The sequence below is a fragment of the Oncorhynchus keta genome, chromosome 4 (assembly GCF_023373465.1).
Source record: "Oncorhynchus keta strain PuntledgeMale-10-30-2019 chromosome 4, Oket_V2, whole genome shotgun sequence".
Lineage (NCBI taxonomy): Eukaryota > Metazoa > Chordata > Actinopteri > Salmoniformes > Salmonidae > Oncorhynchus > Oncorhynchus keta.
This window is the reverse complement of record NC_068424.1, coordinates 79,407,237-79,424,789: the sequence shown is the minus strand read 5'-3', so window position 1 is coordinate 79,424,789 and position 17,553 is coordinate 79,407,237. Positions and strand designations below refer to the sequence as shown.

The window sequence follows — 17,553 nt, the reverse complement described above, 5'->3', positions numbered from 1 at the left end:
GGCAAGCAGGAGATCAATGCAAGCCCCCTGAAAATCCTGTTAGCTCTCAAAAGGCACTTGTTGCCTTGGCTTAGACCTCTGGCTCTGACTAGCCTGGCCGGCCTGGCCTGCCCTGGGCTACTCTTTGTGCACCTTGTCTTTTTCATAGATTTTATCACATTAGTTCCAGGGTGAGCTGGAAATCGGCAATAATTACGCGTTCTGTGATGCTGTCAAGATGGAGGGGGACGGGGGCAAAGGGGCACGCTGCATGGGGGTGGGTAGGGGTTGGGGGTGCTACAGGGTGGGGTGGGTAGAGGGTGGCGGTGCTGCAGGGTGGGGTCGGTAGGGGGTGGGGGTGCTGCAGGGTGGGGTGGGTAGAGGGTGGCGGTGCTGCAGGGTGGGGTCGGTAGGGGGTGGGGGTGCTGCAGGGTGGGGTGGGTAGGGGTGGCGGTGCTGCAGGGTGGGGTGGGTAGAGGTTGGCGGTGCTGCAGGGTGGGGTGGGTAGGGTGGCGGTGCTGCAGGGTGGGGTGGGTAGGGGTGGCGGTGCTGCAGGGTGGAGTGGGTAGGGGTGGCGGTGCTGCAGGGTGGGGTGGGTAGGGGTGGCGGTGCTGCAGGGTGGGGTGGGTAGGGGTGGCGGTGCTGCAGGGTGGGGTGGGTAGAGGGTGGCGGTGCTGCAGGGTGGGGTGAGTAGGGGTGGCGGTGCTGTAGGGTGGGGTGGGTAGGGGTGGCGGTGCTGCAGGGTGGGGTGGGTAGGGGTGGCGGTGCTGCAGGGTGGGGTGGGTAGGGGTGGCGGTGCTGCAGGGTGGGGTGGGTAGGGGTGGCGGTGCTGCAGGGTGGGGTGGGTAGGGGTGGCGGTGCTGCAGGGTGGGGTGGGTAGGGGTGGCGGTGCTGCAGGGTGGGGTGGGTAGGGGTGGCGGTGCTGCAGGGTGGGGTGGGTAGGGGTGGCGGTGCTGCAGGGTGGGGTGAGTAGGGGTGGCGGTGCTGCAGGGTGGGGTGAGTAGGGGTGGCGGTGCTGCAGGGTGGGGTGGGTAGGGGTGGCGGTGCTGCAGGGTGGGGTGGGTAGGGGGTGGCGGTGCTGCAGGGTGGGGTGGGTAGGGGGTGGCGGTGCTGCAGGGTGGGGTGGGTAGGGGTGGCGGTGCTGCAGGGTGGGGTGGGGTGGCGGTGCTGCAGGGTGGGGTGGGGTGGCGGTGCTGCAGGGTGGGGTGGGTAGGGGTGGCGGTGCTGCAGGGTGGGGTGGGTAGGGGTGGCGGTGCTGCAGGGTGGGGTGGGTAGGGGTGGGGTGCTGCAGGGTGGGGTGGGTAGGGGTGGGGGTGCTGCAGGGTGGGGTGGGTAGGGGTGGCGGTGCTGCAGGGTGGGGTGGGTAGGGGTGGCGGTGCTGCAGGGTGGGGTGGGTAGGGGTGGCGGTGCTGCAGGGTGGGGTGGGTAGGGGTGGCGGTGCTGCAGGGTGGGGTGGGTAGGGGTGGCGGTGCTGCAGGGTGGGGAGAGTAGGGGTGGGGGTGCTGCAGGGTGGGGTGGGTAGGGGTGGCGGTGCTGCAGGGTGGGGTGGGTAGGGGTGGCGGTGCTGCAGGGTGGGGTGGGTAGGGGTGGGGGTGCTGCAGGGTGGGGTGGGTAGGGGTGGCGGTGCTGCAGGGTGGGGTGGGTAGGGGTGGCGGTGCTGCAGGGTGGGGTGGGTAGGGGTGGCGGTGCTGCTGGGTGGGGTGGGTAGGGGTGGCGGTGCTGCAGGGTGGGGTGGGTAGGGGTGGCGGTGCTGCAGGGTGGGGTGGGTAGGGGTGGGGGTGCTGCAGGGTGGGGTGGGTAGGGGTGGCGGTGCTGCAGGGTGGGGTGGGTAGGGGTGGCGGTGCTGCAGGGTGGGGTGGGTAGGGGTGGCGGTGCTGCAGGGTGGGGTGGGTAGGGGTGGCGGTGCTGCAGGGTGGGGTGGGTAGGGGTGGCGGTGCTGCAGGGTGGGGTGGGTAGGGGTGGCGGTGCTGCAGGGTGGGGTGGGTAGGGGTGGCGGTGCTGCAGGGTGGGGTGGGTAGGGGTGGCGGTGCTGCAGGGTGGGGTGGGTAGGGGTGGCGGTGCTGCAGGGTGGGGTGGGTAGGGGTGGCGGTGCTGCAGGGTGGGGTGGGTAGGGGTGGCGGTGCTGCAGGGTGGGGTGGGTAGGGGGTGGCGGTGCTGCAGGGTGGGGTGGGTAGGGGTATCTGTTCAATAGGGGAGATTTTTTGTTAGTTCTTGATGCTTCAAAAAAATATATATATTGAGGCAGAGCATGAAAGTTAATCTGGAAGATTCCTTTGGTGCGATTCAATACATCTGGAGAAAGACAGACGGACGGACGGACGGATGGACAGAAACAATAAGATGAAAAAAATTAAACAAAACATTGAACAAGTAACATTTTAAAAGTACTCCCATCCTTGACAAGAATCCTTGAAAACATTAGTAATTTTCTGTTATATGCATATTAAAGAGCCTGGGGGAAACAAGGACCAGGAGAGCATTACATCGTTGTGGGCTGTGTGTCACGCTTCAGCTGTCACAAACTGACATTCCAACTCTCCAGAGTATGCCAGATAAATGATCAACTAGTCCTGTTGACCAATCACTGCTCTCCCTTTCTTATGCGTGGATGCATGGGCAGCAGCGGCCCACTCCAACACTTGACGTAATGCTTCTCTGGCAGATCCTCAAATCCTCCAGTTTCCTGTTTCTCATTATCAGAGGACCAGAGGAGACAATTGATCACTGACTCCAGTGGGGCTTTGGTCTGACGTTGATCCAGCAGCAGTAGCAGTAGTGGTGGGTTGGTTTAAGTAGGGCCACTGGGCCACTGGGCATCCATCATGGTCCATCATGGCTCCTGAGGACCTGTCAGTGGGAGGAGGTAGCAGATAGGCTATCGCTATCAGCCTGACAATAGAATGATTACCAAACAGACTAATATCCCCAGCCAGGCCAGGCAGGACTCTCCTCTTTCACAGTGAAATACAGTAGGAGGGAGCAGAGGGGGGTGAGGAGGATGTCAATACCGGCAGGAGGAAATAACCTGGAAGAGGAAGGGTCATCTTTCTATGGCATCCAGATTCCAGACACATATTCTTAAAGATGTTCCTGAATGGTGGCTTTATTACTGAATAAGTAGAGACTTCAAAAGATACACTGAAATCATGAAACAGAATATCTCAAGAAGGCTGAGGTAATACGGTTAAAGAATACCAAAGGGTGACATTACTGATAAAGGTTTGGTTTATTGACATAGTTCTTGTCAGAACTCAATTGAACATGTTGATGAATGGTAAATTAACTGTATACAATAGCTAGCACAACTAGTGGGGACGACAAAGACCAGAAATGTTGTATGGACAATTTGTTTTTGTTAACCTTTATTTAACATGCCAAGACAGTTAAGAACAAATTCTTATTTACAGTGACTGCCTACCCCGGGGCCGACGCTGGGCCAATTGTGCGCCGCCCTACTGGACTCCCCAATCACGGCCGGATGTGATGCAACCTTGAGTCGAACCAGGGACTCTTGCACTGAGATGCAGTGCCTTAGACCACTGGGCCACTCAGGATCCCATACTAAAAGGAGAAGGGTCCATTCTAGTGTCCGTTATAATGACTGTCATAAAACAACACTTTCGGGGCTCTAAAGTGCAACATTTTGGTTGCATATTAAGCTCCTAGATATTTTGCTGTGCGACCTGAAAATGTATTTTGGCAGCACCAGTTGCGATCAGGAAAAAATAAATACCCAAATGCTAATTGTTGTAATAATAGGCTTTGCTGTGCCGTTGTTTCCAAGTGCCCTGGAGAGACAAAAAACCCACATATAAAGAAAATGAAATAATGAATTAGGGATTTGTATTTCGTACATCTTTCTGAAGATGTAATAGCATGGGAATGCCTGTCTGCTACTTTGTGTCGCCAGTTAGTGACGCCAAAACAAGTCATTTCTCAAGGCTTTCCCATAAAACCTTCCAAATGAAATGATAACTGCAAAGTAGGCTTAGCAGGAAGAATGACATGATATCATGATGATTTGTATTAATTGGGTGGTGTTTGTTTAGCAAACTCTGCTATTGAGCATGCAGTACAGAAACACTGTTGTGGTGTCCATTTTAATTAAAGGGCAACTTTACCCTCCAAAAATACATTTTGTATTTTCTTCCCCAGACCTCAAAAAATTGTTTCTTCATGTGGACTTGTTTTGTTGTGGACTTAAAACATCCAATCTGGTTGTTTTTCTAATAAAACAAGCATTATTTTGAGAGTAGAAACCTGGGTGGGGGTATTATTATCAAATGTATTGACTGACTGGTAAGATTTCTGAGTGTCTGGTAGATCTATCTGCCTTAGAGGCTGGTGGACCAAAAAGTTTGTTTTTAGGCCCTATTCATAAATTATGTTGTGGGGTCGTTCCAAAACAAACCCCTCGTAGACATTTGCTTACACCTTGTTCAGTCATGTTAACCTGGTAACTTTACCAGTATATCTAAACCTCAGGCATGTTACCTCATTAGCTAGCTAGCTAACAACATGGTAACTTTACCAGTATATCTAAATCTCAGTTATGTTACCTCATTAGCTAGCTAGCTAACAACATGGTAACTTTACCAGTATATCTAAATCTCAGTTATGTTACCTCATTAGCTAGCTAGCCAACATCATGGACATTTTACCAGTATATCTAAACCTCAGTCATGTTACCTCATTAGCTAGCTAGCTAACAACATGGTAACTTTACCAGTATATCTAAACCTCAGTTATGTTACCTCATTAGCTAGCTAGCTAACCACATGGTAACTTTACCAGTATATCTAAACCTCAGTCATGTTACCTCATTAGCTAGCTAGCTAACAACATGGAATTTTACCAGTATATCTAAACAGCTGGCAGCATAGAAATAAAGGAAAAGGGATAGCTTCTTCACTCAAAAACTTGGTGCTCTTAAAAAGACAGCGTGGAATTTTCTATGTAATAGATCTCTATAGGTAGTGGTTTTACACAATAGAGAAACATAATATTCCACAAATTAATTTGTCATTTCAATGACAGGTTTTGGTATCAACGTTTTAGATTTTTACAATAAACAATTGTCTTTACAGGGTTAAATATTAGATTCTAGAACACAACATGTGCTTCAAAAGTAGCTAGAACGTGTTCATATATTTAGGTCCAATACTCTATCTCAATCAATTAAAAAATATACAGTACCAGTCAAAAGTTTGGACACACCAGCTCATTCCTGGGTTTTTCTTTATTTTTACTATTTTCTACATTGTAGAATAATAGTGAAGACATCAAAACTGTGAAATAACACATATGGAATCATGTAGCAAGCAAAAAAGTGTTAAACAAATCATAATATATTTTATATTTGAGATTCTTCAAAGTAGCCACCCTTTACCTTGATAACAGCCTTACTATTGGCATTCTCTCAACCAGCTTCATGAGGTAGTCACCTGGGATGCATTTCAATTAACAGGTGTGCCTGCTTAAAAGTTCATTTGTGGAATTTCTTTCCTTCTTAATGCGTTTGAGCTAATCAGTTGTGTTGTGACAAGGTAGGGGGTGGAATACAGAAGATATACCTATTTGGTAAAAGACCAAGTCCATATTATGGCAAGAACAGCTCAAATAAAAAAAGAGAAACGACAGTCCATCATTACTTTAAGATATGAAGGTCAGTCAATACGGAACATTTCAAGAACGTTGAACATTTCTTCAAGTACAGTCGCAAAAACCATGAGGCGCTATGATAAAACTGTCTGTCATGAGGACCGCCACAGGAAAGGAAGACCCAGAGTTACCTCTTCTGCAGAGGATAAGTTCATTACAGTTACCAGCCTCAAAAATTGCAACCCAAATAAATGATTCACAGAGTTCAAGTAACAGACACATCTCAACATGAACTGTTCAGAGAAGACTGCATGAATCAGGCCTTCACGGTCAAATTACTGCAAAGAAACCATTACTTAAGGACGCCAATAAGTAGAAGAGACTTACTTGGATGATCTCCATGGTTCCCACCGTGAGGCATGGAGGAGGAGTTGTGATGGTGTGGGGGTCCTTTGCTGGTGACATTGTCAGTGATTCATTTAGAATTCAAGGCACACTTAACCAGCATGGCTACCACAGCATTCAGCAGGGATACGCCATCCCATCTGGTTTGCGCTTAGTGGGACTATACTTTGTTTTTCAACAGGACAATGACCCAACACACATCCAGGCTGTATAAGGGCTATTTTACCAAGAAGGAGAGTGATGGAGTGCTGCATCAGATGACCTGGTCTCCACAATCACCTAACCTCAACCCAATTTAGATGGTTTGGGATGAGTTGGACGGCAGAGTAAGCAGTCAACAAGTGCTCAGCATATGTGATAACTGTCACACCCTGGCCAAAGAGAGCTTTTTATTCTCTATTTTGGTTAGGCCAGGGTGTGACTAGGGTGGGCATTCTGGTTTCTTTATTTCTATGTTTTCTATTTCTTTGTTTTTGGCCGAGTGTGGTTCCCAATCAGAGGCAGCTGTCTATCGTTGCCTCTGATTGGGAATCATACTTAGGCAGCCTTTTTCCCACATGTGTTTTGTGGGTAGTTGTTTTCTGTATAGTTGATTTGCCTTACAGAACTGTTCGTCTTTCACTTTGTTATTTTGTTCGAGTGTTTTGATAAATAAAAATCATGAACACTTACCACGCTGTGCTTTGGTCCATGCCTTCCGACGACAGGCGTAACAGGAACTCCTTCAAGACTGTTGGAAAAGCATTCCTCATGAAGCTGGTTGAGAGAATGCCAAGAGTGTGCAAAGCTGTCATCAAGGCAAAGGCTGGCTACTTTGAAAAATCTCAAATCTCAAATGTATTTGTATTGTTTAAAAAAAAAATTGGTTACTACATGATTCCATATGTGTTATTTCATAGTTTTGATGTCTTCACCATTATTCTGCAATATAGAAAATAGTAAAAATAAAGAAAAACCCTTGAATGAGTAGGTGTGTCCAAACTTTTGACTGGTACTGTATATCTTCTGATGCTCCTAGATTTTTTGTTTTGCTCCTAACTTTTTAAATTGTGAGCGCCAGTTCAATGATTTGTATTTATTTATTTAGGGCCTTGGTTACAATGATTATAAACCAACAGTGAAGACAATAAAAATAATATGGAGAACAACAAAATGTGCCCCATGTCTCTCCAAGAACAATTACAAATTCATATTTTGTGTCAGTAGAAAGATGGAATAATTCTGGATTCTAAGGACACTAGTTACATTTTATAGCGGATGTGAAAAGAGCTGTTGAATTCTTTAAATAGGACATCAGAGTTTTAGACATGAACTGTAAAAAGGTTGCATTATGTGGATATTTTGTGATCAGTAACAATGATGAACTATAAATAATTATGTCAGTTATCTTGATAAGGCATGAGAGCTCATGAATTTACGAACAACACTTCATAGATTGAAGAAAACCAAAGATAAAGGCAGGTAGCTAGCCAACTATAGCAAGTGCTATGCTAACCATATCTGCTAGCTGTAGGCTAAATTAGAAATTTTAGCTAGCAGACTACACAAAACTATACATCTTTGAGGACATGTTCAAAATCACACTTCTTTTTGGTCTAAGATGTGTTTGTACCTTGGAGGCCATCGGCTTGCTAGCAGGCTGTGAGCAGTAGCCTAGCTGTGAGAGGCAGCCACAGCAACCAATTATTTCCCCCCTAAATAAATATTCATGCTTACCCCACTCTATAGCCAAGAGGTGTCCACTGTTCACTAATTGGACTGTCAAAAAACAGAATAGAGGAGGGGCAATGTTTCCTGTGAGGCCAACAGCCATTCATTAAAGATGTCCTGTTCCTCTTAGGTAACCTGACCCGAGTGCAGTACTAGCCCAGAGTGCCTGGCCCCTTCTTAAGAGTTGGCCACTGTGGTGCCACCTTCAAACCCATTCTATTGTCCCTAACTCAGAGGCAAAGATTATGTGGTCCGGGTTAAAACCAAGGGAGAAGACCCCACTCCAACCCACTCCTCCCTTAAATGGTCCCTATACAGCGTGGTATGGTTTTACACATTAGGGAGCACTTGACTAACCCTTCAGGTTGCTACGGTCACCTGGTGTCTTTGCCACCCAGCAGGATGTGGCTTTTATCTTTTGTAGCCGAGAGGGGAACAGGGAAGAATGGGCGGTGTATCTACCATGCAGCTGGTATAGAAGGCTGTTCCCAAACCTCCCTTCACTCCCAGATACCCCACCAGCTTTACCCCAGTTACCCCATGTTCCCACCGACACCATACCAAAAAAGAGCTTTTCGTCTTCCCGAGGAGAATTATACGTGAGAGTACACAAAAGTGAAAGTGTACATAGTTTTTATTGATGAGATACCACCTCCACTACCACCTCCACTACCACCTCCACTACCACCACCACTACCACTACCACCACCACTACCACCTCCACTACCACTACCACCTCCACCACCACCTCCACTACCACCTCCACTACCACTACCACCTCCACTACCACCTCCACTACCACTACCACTACCACTACCACCTCCACTACCACTACCACTACCACCTCCACTACCACCTCCACTACCACTACCACTACCACCACCACTACCACCTCCACTACCACTACCACTACCACCACCTCCACTACCACCTCCACTACCACCTCCACTACCACTACCACTACCATCTCCACTACCACCTCCACTACAGCTACCACCTCCACTACCACTACCACTACCACCACCTCCACTACCACCTCCACTACCACTACCACCTCCACTACCACTACCACCTCCACTACCACCTCCACTACCACCTCCACTACCACTACCACTACCATCTCCACTACCACCTCCACTACAGCTACCACCTCCACTACCACTACCACCACCTCCACTACCACCTCCACTACCACTACCACCTCCACTACCACAACCATCTCCACTACCACCTCCACTACCACCTCCACTACCACTACCACCTCCACTACCACTACCACTACCACTACCACCTCCACTACCACTACCACCACCTCCACTACCACTACCACCTCCACTACCACTACTACTACCACCTCCACTACCACCTCCACTACCACCTCCACTACCACTACCACTTCCACTACCACCTCCACTACCATCTCCACTACCACTACCACCTCCACTACCACTACCACCACCACTACCACCTCCACTACCACTACCACTACCACCTCCACTACCACCTCCACTACCACTACCACCTCCACTACCACCTCCACTACCACCTCCACTACCACTACCATTACCACCTCACTACCACTACCAACTCCACTACCACCCCCACTACCACCTCCACTACCACAACCACCTCCACTACCACCTCCACTACCACCTCCACCTCCACTACCACCTCCACTACCACCTCCACTACCACTACCATCTCCACTACCACCTCCACTACCACCTCCACTACCAACTCCACTACCACTACCACCTCCACTACCACCTCCACTACCACCACCACCACCTCCACTACCACCTCCACTACCACTACCACCTCCACTACCACTACTACTACCACCTCCACTACCACCTCCACTACCACCACCACTACCACCTCCACTACCACTACCACCTCCACTACCACCTCCACTACCACTACACCTCCACTACCACCTCCACTACCACCTCCACTACCACTACCACTACCATCTCCACTACATCTACCAACTCACTACCACCTCCACTACCACTACCACCTCCACTACCACCTCCACTACCACAACCATTTCACTACCACCTCACTACCACCTCCACCTCCACTACCACCTCCACTACCACTACCACCTCCACTACCACCTCCACTACCACCTCCACTACCAACCCACTACCAACTCCACTACCACCTCCACTACCACAACCACCTCCACTACCACCTCCACTACCACTACCACCTCCACTACCACCTCCACTACCACCTCCACTACCACTACCACCTCCACTACCACTACCACCTCCACTACCACCTCCACTACCACTACCACCTCCACTACCACCACCACCTCCACTACCACTACCACCTCCACTACCACCTCCACTACCATCTCCACTACCACCTCCACTACCACCTCCACTACCAACTCCACTACCACCTCCACTACCATCTCCACTACCACCTCCACTACCACAACCACCTCCACTACCACCTCCACTACCACTACCATCTCCACTACCACCTCCACTACCACCTCCACTACCACTACCACCTCCACTACCACTACCACCACCTCCACTAGCACCTCCACTACCACTACCACCTCCACTACCACTACCACCTCCACTACCACCTCCACTACCACTACCACTACCTCCACTACCACCTCCACTACCACTACCACCTCCACTACCACTACTACTACCACCTCCACTACCACCTCCACTACCACCTCCACTACCACTACCACTTCCACTACCACCTCCACTACCACCTCCACTACCACTACCACTACCACCTCCACTACCCCTACCACCTCCACTACCACCTCCACTACCACTACCACCTCCACTACCACTACCACCTCCACTACCACCTCCACTACCACTACCACCTCCACTACCACCTCCACTACCACAACCACCTCCACTACCACCTCCACTACCACCTCCACCTCCACTACCACCTCCACTACCACTACCACCTCCACTACCACCTCCACTACCAACTCCACTACCACTTCCACTACCATCTCCACTACCACCTCCACTACCACAACCAACTCCACTACCACCTCCACTACCACTACCACCTCCACTACCACCTCCACTACCCTCCACTACCACTACCACTTCCACTACCACCTCCACTACCACCTCCACTACCACTACCACCTCCACTACCACCTCCACTACCACCTCCACTACCACCTCCACTACCACCTCCACTACCACCTCCACTACCACCTCCACTACCACTACCACCTCCACTACCACCTCCACTACCACCTCCACTACCACTACCACTACCACCTCCACTACCACCTCCACTACCACTACCACCTCCACTACCACCTCCACTACCACTACCACCTCCACTACCACTACCACCTCCACTACCACTACCACCTCCACTACCACCTCCACTACCACTACCACCTCCACTACCACCTCCACTACCACCTCCACTACCAACTCCACTACCACCTCCACTACCATCTCCACTACCACAACCACCTCCACTACCACCTCCACTACCACTACCATCTCCACTACCACCTCCACTACCACCTCCACTACCACTACCACCTCCACTACCACTACCACCTCCACTACCACCTCCACTACCACTACCACCACCTCCACTACCACTACCACCTCCACTACCACTACTACTACCACCTCCACTACCACCTCCACTACCACCTCCACTACCACTACCACTTCCACTACCACCTCCACTACCACCTCCACTACCACTACCACCTCCACTACCACCTCCACTACCACCTCCACTACCACTACCACTACCACCTCCACTACCACCTCCACTACCACTACCACCTCCACTACCACCTCCACTACCACCTCCACTACCACTACCATTACCACCTCCACTACCACTACTAACTCCACTACCACCCCCACTACCACCTCCACTACCACAACCACCTCCACTACCACCTCCACTACCACCTCCACCTCCACTACCACCTCCACTACCACCTCCACTACCACTACCATCTCCACTACCACCTCCACTACCACCTCCACTACCAACTCCACTACCACTACCACCTCCACTACCATCTCCACTACCACGACCACCACCTCCACTACCACCTCCACTACCACTACCACCTCCACTACCACTACTACTACCACCTCCACTACCACCTCCACTACCACTACCACTTCCACTACCACCTCCACTACCACCTCCACTACCACTACCACCTCCACTACCACCTCCACTACCACTACACCTCCACTACCACCTCCACTACCACCTCCACTACCACTACCACTACCACCTCCACTACATCTACCAACTCCACTACCACCTCCACTACCACTACCACCTCCACTACCACCTCCACTACCACAACCATCTCCACTACCACCTCCACTACCACCTCCACCTCCACTACCACCTCCACTACCACTACCACCTCCACTACCACCTCCACTACCACCTCCACTACCACCTCCACTACCACCTCCACTACCACTACCACCTCCACTACCACCACCACTACCACTACCACCTCCACTACCACCTCCACTACCACCTCCACTACCACTACCACCTCCACTACCACTACCACCTCCACTACCACCTCCACTACCACTACCACCTCCACTACCACTACCACCTCCACTACCACTACCACCTCCACTACCACCTCCACTACCATCTCCACTACCACCTCCACTACCACCTCCACTACCAACACCACTACCACCTCCACTACCATCTCCACTACCACCTCCACTACCACAACCACCTCCACTACCACCTCCACTACCACTACCATCTCCACTACCACCTCCACTACCACCTCCACTACCACTACCACCACCTCCACTACCACTTCCACTACCACTACCACCTCCACTACCACTACCACCTCCACACCACCTCCACTACCACCTCCACTACCACTACCACTACCTCCACTACCACCTCCACTACCACTACCACCTCCACTACCACTACTACTACCACCTCCACTACCACCTCCACTACCACCTCCACTACCACTACCACTTCCACTACCACCTCCACTACCACCTCACTACTACTACCACTACCACCTCCACTACCCCTACCACCTCCACTACCACCTCCACTACCACTACCACCTCCACTACCACTACCAACTCCACTACCACCTCCACTACCACCTCCACTACCACCTCCACTACCACCTCCACTACCACAACCACCACCACTACCACCTCCACTACCACCACCACCTCCACTACCACCTCCACTACCACTCCCACCTCCACTACCACCTCCACTACCACCACCACTACCACCTCCACTACCATCTCCACTACCACCTCCACTACCACTACCACCTCCACTACCACCTCCACTACCACTACCACCTCCACTACCACCTCCACTACCACCTCCACTACCACTACCACTTCCACTACCACCTCCACTACCACCTCCACTACCACTACCACCTCCACTACCACTACCACCTCCACTACCACCTCCACTACCACTACCACTACCACCTCCACTACCACCTCCACTACCACTACCACCTCCACTACCACCTCCACTACCACCTCCACTACCACTACCATTACCACCTCCACTACCACTACCAACTCCACTACCACCCCCACTACCACCTCCACTACCACAACCACCTCCACTACCACCTCCACTACCACCTCCACCTCCACTACCACCTCCACTACCACCTCCACTACCACCACCACCTCCACTACCACCTCCACTACCACCTCCACTACCAACTCCACTACCACTACCACCTCCACTACCACCTCCACTACCACCACCACCACCACCACTACCACCTCCACTACCACTACCACCTCCACTACCACTACTACCACCTCCACTACCACCTCCACTACCACTACCACTTCCACTACCACCTCCACTACCACCTCCACTACCACTACCACCTCCACTACCACCTCCACTACCACTACACCTCCACTACCACCTCCACTACCACCTCCACTACCACTACCACCTCCACTACCACTACCAACTCCACTACCACCTCCACTACCACTACCACCTCCACTACCACCTCCACTACCACAACCACCTCCACTACCACCTCCACTACCACCTCCACCTCCACTACCACCTCCACTACCACTACCACCTCCACTACCACCTCCACTACCACCTCCACTACCACCTCCACTACCACCTCCACTACCATCTCCACTACCACCTCCACTACCACAACCACCTCCACTACCACCTCCACTACCACTACCACCTCCACTACCACCTCCACTACCACCTCCACTACCACTACCACCTCCACTACCACTACCACCTCCACTACCACCTCCACTACCACTACCACCTCCACTACCACTACCACCTCCACTACCACTACCACCTCCACTACCACCTCCACTACCATCACCACTACCACCTCCACTACCACCTCCACTACCACCTCCACTACCACCTCCACTACCATCTCCACTACCACCTCCACTACCACAACCACCTCCACTACCACCTCCACTACCACTACCACCTCCACTACCACCTCCACTACCACCTCCACTACCACTACCACCTCCACTACCACTACCACCACCTCCACTACCACCTCCACTACCACTACCACCTCCACTACCACTACCACCTCCACTACCACCTCCACTACCACCTCCACTACCACTACCACTACCTCCACTACCACCTCACTACCACTACCACCTCCACTACCACTACTACTACCACCTCCACTACCACCCCACTACCACCTCCACTACCACTACCACTTCCACTACCACCTCCACTACCACCTCCACTACCACTACCACTACCACCTCCACTACCCCTACCACCTCCACTACCACCTCCACTACCACTACCACCTCCACTACCACTACCACCTCCACTACCACCTCCACTACCACTACCACTACCACCTCCACTACCACCTCCACTACCACTACCACCTCCACTACCACCTCCACTACCACCTCCACTACCACTACCACTACCACCTCCACTACCACTACCACCTCCACTACCACCACCACTACCACCTCCACTACCACCACCACCTCCACTACCACCTCCACTACCACCTCCACCTCCACTACCACCTCCACTACCACTACCACCTCCACTACCACCTCCACTACCACCTCCACTACCAACTCCTACCACCTCCACTACCATCTCCACTACCACCTCCACTACCACAACCAACTCCACTACCACCTCCACTACCACTACCACCTCCACTACCACCTCCACTACCACCTCCACTACCACTACCACTACCACTACCACCTCCACCTCCACTACCACTACCACCTCCACTACCACCTCCACTACCACTACCACCTCCACTACCACTACCACCACCACTACCACTACCACCTCCACTACCACCTCCACTACCACCTCCACTACCACCACCTCCACTACCACCTCCACTACCACCTCCACTACCACTACCACTACCACCTCCACTACCACCACCACTACAGCTACCACCTCCACTACCACTACCACCAACTCCACTACCACCACCACTACCACTACCACCTCCACTACCACTACCACCTCCACTACCACCTCCACTACCCCTACCACCTCCACTACCACCTCCACTACCACTACCACCACCTCCACTACCACCTCCACTACCACTACCACCTCCACTACCACTACTACTACCACCTCCACTACCACCTCCACTACCACTACCACTTCCACTACCACCTCCACTACCACCTCCACTACCACTACCACCTCCACCACCACCTCCACTACCACTACCACCTCCACTACCACCTCCACTACCACCTCCACTACCACTACCACTACCACCTCCACTACCACTACCAACTCCACTACCACCTCCACTACCACTACCACCTCCACTACCACCTCCACTACCACCTCCACTACCACCTCCACTACCACCTCCACCTCCACTACCACCTCCACTACCACCTCCACTACCACAACCACCTCCACTACCACCTCCACTACCACTACCACCTCCACTACCACCTCCACTACCACCTCCACTACCAACCCACTACCACCTCCACTACCATCTCCACTACCACCTCCACTACCACAACCACCTCCACTACCACCTCCACTACCACTACCACTACCACCTCCACTACCACCTCCACTACCACTACCACCTCCACTACCACCTCCACTACCACTACCACCTCCACTACCACTACCACCTCCACTACCACTACCACCTCCACTACCACCTCCACTACCACTACCACCTCCACTACCACCTCCACTACCACCTCCACTACCAACTCCACTACCACCTCCACTACCATCTCCACTACCACCTCCACTACAACAACCACCTCCACTACCACCTCCACTACCACTACCACCTCCACTACCACCTCCACTACCACCTCCACTACCACTACCACCTCCACCACCACTACCACCACCTCCACTACCACCTCCACTACCACCTCCACTACCACTACCACCTCCACTACCACCTCCACTACCACTACCACCACCTCCACTACCACCTCCACTACCACTACCACCTCCACTACCACTACTACTACCACCTCCACTACCACCTCCACTACCACCTCCACTACCACTACCACTTCCACTACCACCTCCACTACCACTACCACCACCACTACCACCTCCACTACCACTACCACCACCACTACCACCTCCACTACCACCTCCACTACCACCTCCACTACCACCACCACTACCACCTCCACTACCACAACCACCTCCACTACCACCTCCACTACCACTACCACCTCCACTACCACCTCCACTACCACCTCCACTACCACTACCATTACCACCTCCACTACCACTACCAACTCCACTACCACTACCACCTCCAATACCACCTCCACTACCACTACCACCTCCACTACCACCTCCACTAGTACCACTACCACCTCCACTACCTCCTCCACTACTAGCACTACCACCTCCACTACCACCTCCACTACCACCTCCACTACTACCACTACCACCTCCACTACCATCTCCACTACCAACTCCACTACCATCTCCACTACCACCTCCACTACCACCTCCACTACTACCACTACCACCTCCACTACCACCTCCACTACCTCCTCCACTGCCACCGCCACTACCACCTCACTACCACTACCACCTCCACTACCACTACCACCTCCACTACCACCTACACTACCACCGCCACTACCACCTCACTACCACCCCCCACTACCACTACCACCTCCACTACCACTACCACCTCCACTACCACCTCCACTACCAACTCCACTAGCACTACCACCTCCACTACTACCACTACCACCTCCACTACTACCACCTCCACCACCACCACCACCACCTCCACCACCACTACCACCTCCACCACCTCCACTACTACCACCTCCACTACCACTACCACCTCCACTACCACCTCCACTACTACCACCTCCACTACCACCTCCACCACCTCCACTACTACCACTACCACCTCCACTACCACTACCACCTCCACTACTACCACTACCACCACCACTACCACCTCCACTACTACCACCTCCACCACCACCACCACCTCCACCACCACTACCACCTCCACCACCTCCACTACTACCATCTCCACTACCACTACCACCTCCACTGCCATCTCCACTACTACCACCTCCACCACCTCCACTACTACTACTACCACCTCCACTACCACTACCACCTCCACTACTGCCACTACCACCTCCACTACTACCACCTCCACTACCACTACCACTACCACCACCTCCACCACCACTACCACCTCCACCACCTCCACTACTACCATCTCCACTACCACTACCACCTCCACTGCCACCTCCACTACTACCA

The 17,553-nt window shown here is 52.3% G+C and overlaps 3 protein-coding genes across 3 annotated transcripts; 2 read left to right on the top strand and 1 right to left on the bottom strand.

The window, feature by feature from the left end:
• Window positions 1-276: 276 nt before the first annotated feature.
• LOC127929822 (uncharacterized) lies at window positions 277-5,982 on the bottom strand. Its single transcript, XM_052518279.1, has 2 exons — window positions 5,968-5,982; window positions 277-2,133 (listed from the first exon to the last, which is right to left on the bottom strand). Exons 1-2 carry the CDS (start codon window positions 5,980-5,982, stop codon window positions 277-279), a joined length of 1,872 nt encoding a protein of 623 aa, XP_052374239.1.
• Window positions 5,983-9,296: 3,314 nt separating this feature from the next.
• Window positions 9,297-14,355, top strand: LOC127916297 (basic proline-rich protein-like; the record flags this gene model as incomplete). The annotated part of the gene is made up of 3 exons (XM_052497909.1): window positions 9,297-9,607; window positions 12,841-13,518; window positions 13,740-14,355. Coding segments are annotated over 3 exons (1,605 nt in total), but the record flags the coding sequence as incomplete, so codon positions are not given.
• A 235-nt stretch (window positions 14,356-14,590) lies between these two features.
• On the top strand, window positions 14,591-17,475 carry LOC127916293 (basic proline-rich protein-like; the record flags this gene model as incomplete). Its single annotated transcript, XM_052497901.1, has 4 exons — window positions 14,591-14,850; window positions 15,425-15,739; window positions 15,910-16,512; window positions 17,031-17,475. Coding segments are annotated over 4 exons (1,623 nt in total), but the record flags the coding sequence as incomplete, so codon positions are not given.
• Between the last annotated feature and the right edge of the window lie 78 nt (window positions 17,476-17,553).